Genomic DNA, 3,313 nt, shown 5'->3' with positions numbered 1-3,313 from the left:
AGAGAGAGAGAGAGAGAGAGAGAGAGAGAGAGAGAGAGAGAGAGAGAGAGAGAGAGAGAGAGAAGAACAGACAAATTTACAGCAAACATCTGTCATGAGTTTTGTTGGCTGCATTCTGGGCATCACAAGAACAGGAAGGAAAATGATGTAAGAAACAGGTACATTTTGAGAGGAAATAAGAAAAGGGGAATGACAGAATCGTATTATTCTCTTTTATTCAAAATATCAGTTAAGAAAACCAGATACAAAAGAGATTAAAAATAATAAGTATGTGGTACAAGGGTCTACCTTTCTGCCTGGGAGGCAGGAGCAACAAGAGTTTTCAAAAAAAAAAAAAGGTAGTCGATGGGGAGTAACCATTTCAAAAACCCCACGCAGGACGAAGTGACCTCACAGACAACTGGCTGGTTAATGCCTGTGTCAGACTGACTTAGGAAATGTTTCAGTGACATTCAGTGGTTTTCTGTAATAGTCTGAAATTGAATATTCGAATCAAATTACACCTCAAACAAAAGGGTTCCTCTGACTTTCCTTTAAATGCATCTGAGTGTGGTCCTGTAAGAAAACCAGCCAAAAACCAAAACTCCCTCACATTCATCCACAGATGTGAACTGAGCCTGAGCTGTTTAAGTTTCAGCTCACTCTGACCTGCTGGACATGTCATGCTTAATGTGACAGAGACCGCAGTGACCTGCAGGCAGSGGAATGAGAGCCGCGAGGCAGACAAACAGACAAAGACACGAAAAAGAGCAATTTATCATCTTTAAAACTTTCCTGGGGAGGGAGAACAAAACGGTGTGATGTCGCACAGCGCCCTCAGATGATGAAGCTTTTATCACACAACAGGCTCCGACACTGACCTGCTGAGGAAGCTGGAGAAGGACAGGCGGACGGGGTATCCATAACGGATCACGTGCACCATGTCGAGCACACCGATGTACTGCAGCTGGGTGGACACATGGGAGCTGTCAAACGTGTCAGGCTGACCGCTGGAGTTGGGGCGCACACACTCCACAAAGTGAGGGGTGCAATTCTGCAGTTTACTCATCATCTCTGACAGCGAGTTCTGTGAGAGAAAACAGTGAGAGAAGAGACAGCCTTTAAAAGGATAGTTCATATCTTTAAAAATAGGGCTCTGATAASTTATCTTTTGCATCATGTATTTTTGCTAAAGCTCTCTATATATTTATAACCAAACAACTGACAACAGTGTCCAATGTTTAAAACATAATAATAATATTTTTGCCTCCTTACAGAAATGCATGTTTTAAAAAACTCTATTTTTTTTGGCCACATCTAATTGTTTCAGATCAATTTTCTCATCAGACAAAAACAACAGAATAAATACAAATTGCAGTTTTCAAATGATAATCTATTAAGAAAAAAGCTATTCAAACTAGCCTGGCCCCATGTGAAAATGTAATTGGCACCCTTGTTAAATCTTGAATTAACTTTGAGCTTTTTTTTTTATCTGGGTTCAGTTTCACCAGCCACACCCAGGCTTGATGACTGCCAGACTTGTAGAATTAAGAAATCACTTAAACAGAGGCATCATACACAAATGAAGAAAACACAGCGTAAGTGGTAAAACTTTTCAGGGGCGGCTGGCCGACCGACCAAAATTACATGAGTGCATCAATGTCTTATCCAGGAGGTCTGAACAACTAACCCACATCATCTGAAGCACTGCAGGCCTCATCTGCCTCAGTTAAGATCAGAGACGAAGGGCTAAAATGGCCTCCACGAGACAGTTTCAATGTCAAAACGATTTTTGACCAAAAATAAAACAAAGCCCCATATCACATGTGGCAAAATTTTTTCTTTGAGGAGCCCTATAATGTTTGAGAAAATGTTTGGCAAACCAAAAAATGTTGGACTTTTTAGGTGTGCATTACATCTGGCACGCTGAAAAAAACCCATCATGCAGGCAGTGAAAAGTTATGGTGTGATGGTTGCGGACTGTTTGCTGCTTTAGGACCTTGATGACATGCCATATAAGATGATACCACGAATTCTGCTTAGCAGAAAATTATGCCAACCGTTTGTGACCTTAAAGTAGACATATCATGCTTTTAAAACATTTTCCACATTTAAATAATCCAGTTGGAGTCTATATAAAGAGGAACTGCAATGCTTGAACTTGAATTCCTCTTTTTTATTACTCCACAAGCCCCTCTTTCACCCCTTTTCTGAGATAAGTCTCAGATCAACGTATTTTCAGGCTGTCTCTTCAAATCCAAATGAGATGTGTCACATCTGGATGCCCTCCAGCTTCCAGAGTGGTCCATTCAGAGGCGATTGCTCTGAAACTGCAAGGGAAGCTCAGCTTCCCCTAAAATGTAAAAAAATAAAAATAAAAAAAACATTCAAATATATACTGTTGTGTGTACATGCCATTGACTAAATATGCATCACAACATGTTCAACTTTTGTTCAGAATCAGCTACTTATCACTGGTAACGACACGTCTTTCCTCACTCATTCCTGCAGCTTCGCAGAGCTTTAAACAGTCAGACGCTGAGCTTCCACAGAGCTCATTAGTGATGCAAAGACTGCAGCTAAACGAGATGAGTCATTGGATAAATGTACCGCCCGCTGAGCATCTCTGGGCGTCTATGGGACAGTGGGCTGGCTCGGACGCTCAGCTTCTGCATGATGACTGGATGATCTGTCGGAGGCTGAATCCCGTTTTAATTGACAGCGAAATGAGCGAATCAGTGATCTTTTGGTGTAACCATTCCGTGGGAGCAGTTTTTACTTTGGTTTCTGTTCTGAGTTGAACCGGAGACTTTATTAWTCCTTTTAGCAGCATTTCTTTGTTAAAAATGACTAGCGACAAATCGAGCTTCTATTTCTGGTGGTTGTTTTGTAGCTGCTTGTGTTTGGAGAATCTTTCTGACTTCTATTGCAATTTCTGTCCAGCGGCTGCTGCTGAGCCCCTCCACCGTCACAAAGCACTCACAGACGGACRCACTTCAATCTAGCCTCATGCCAGTAGCAAGCTGCACATAAAAGCAGTTTGAATGTTGTGGACCGGATTTTGGTGAAGCCATTTGATAGTCTTCCTTATGAAGAAAAACTTAGAGTTAAGCTGCAGGGCTGATCAACTCCTCAGATTAATTTGGTGCAAATAGTGGGGAAAAGCAACAGGTCTTTTCAGCTGTCCTGGTATGACAAAGTGAGTTGGCTGCTGTAAAACGCTATAGAAAAATCTGGAAAGTGATTATAAAAGCATTGGATCAATTAATTCCTTTAAAAAAATCATCAAAACAAAATTGTCAAAGAAATATGAAATTGTTTAATTTGTATTTGT

At 40.9% G+C, this 3,313-nt stretch overlaps 1 protein-coding gene across 1 annotated transcript in view; it reads right to left on the bottom strand.

The window, feature by feature from the left end:
• Nucleotides 1-3,313, bottom strand: part of myo16 (myosin XVI) — a gene marked incomplete in the record, with an annotated part of 109,202 nt that overhangs the window by 24,234 nt on the left and 81,655 nt on the right. Inside the window, 1 exon segment of the mRNA XM_014017511.1 lies at nt 861-1,066. Within this exon segment, the coding sequence (XP_013872965.1) occupies nt 861-1,066 (206 nt within the window).

The sequence above is a fragment of the Austrofundulus limnaeus genome, unplaced genomic scaffold (assembly GCF_001266775.1).
Source record: "Austrofundulus limnaeus strain Quisiro unplaced genomic scaffold, Austrofundulus_limnaeus-1.0 Scaffold171, whole genome shotgun sequence".
Lineage (NCBI taxonomy): Eukaryota > Metazoa > Chordata > Actinopteri > Cyprinodontiformes > Rivulidae > Austrofundulus > Austrofundulus limnaeus.
Note: the sequence above shows the minus strand (reverse complement) of the source record. Positions and strands in the feature narration are given on the sequence as shown.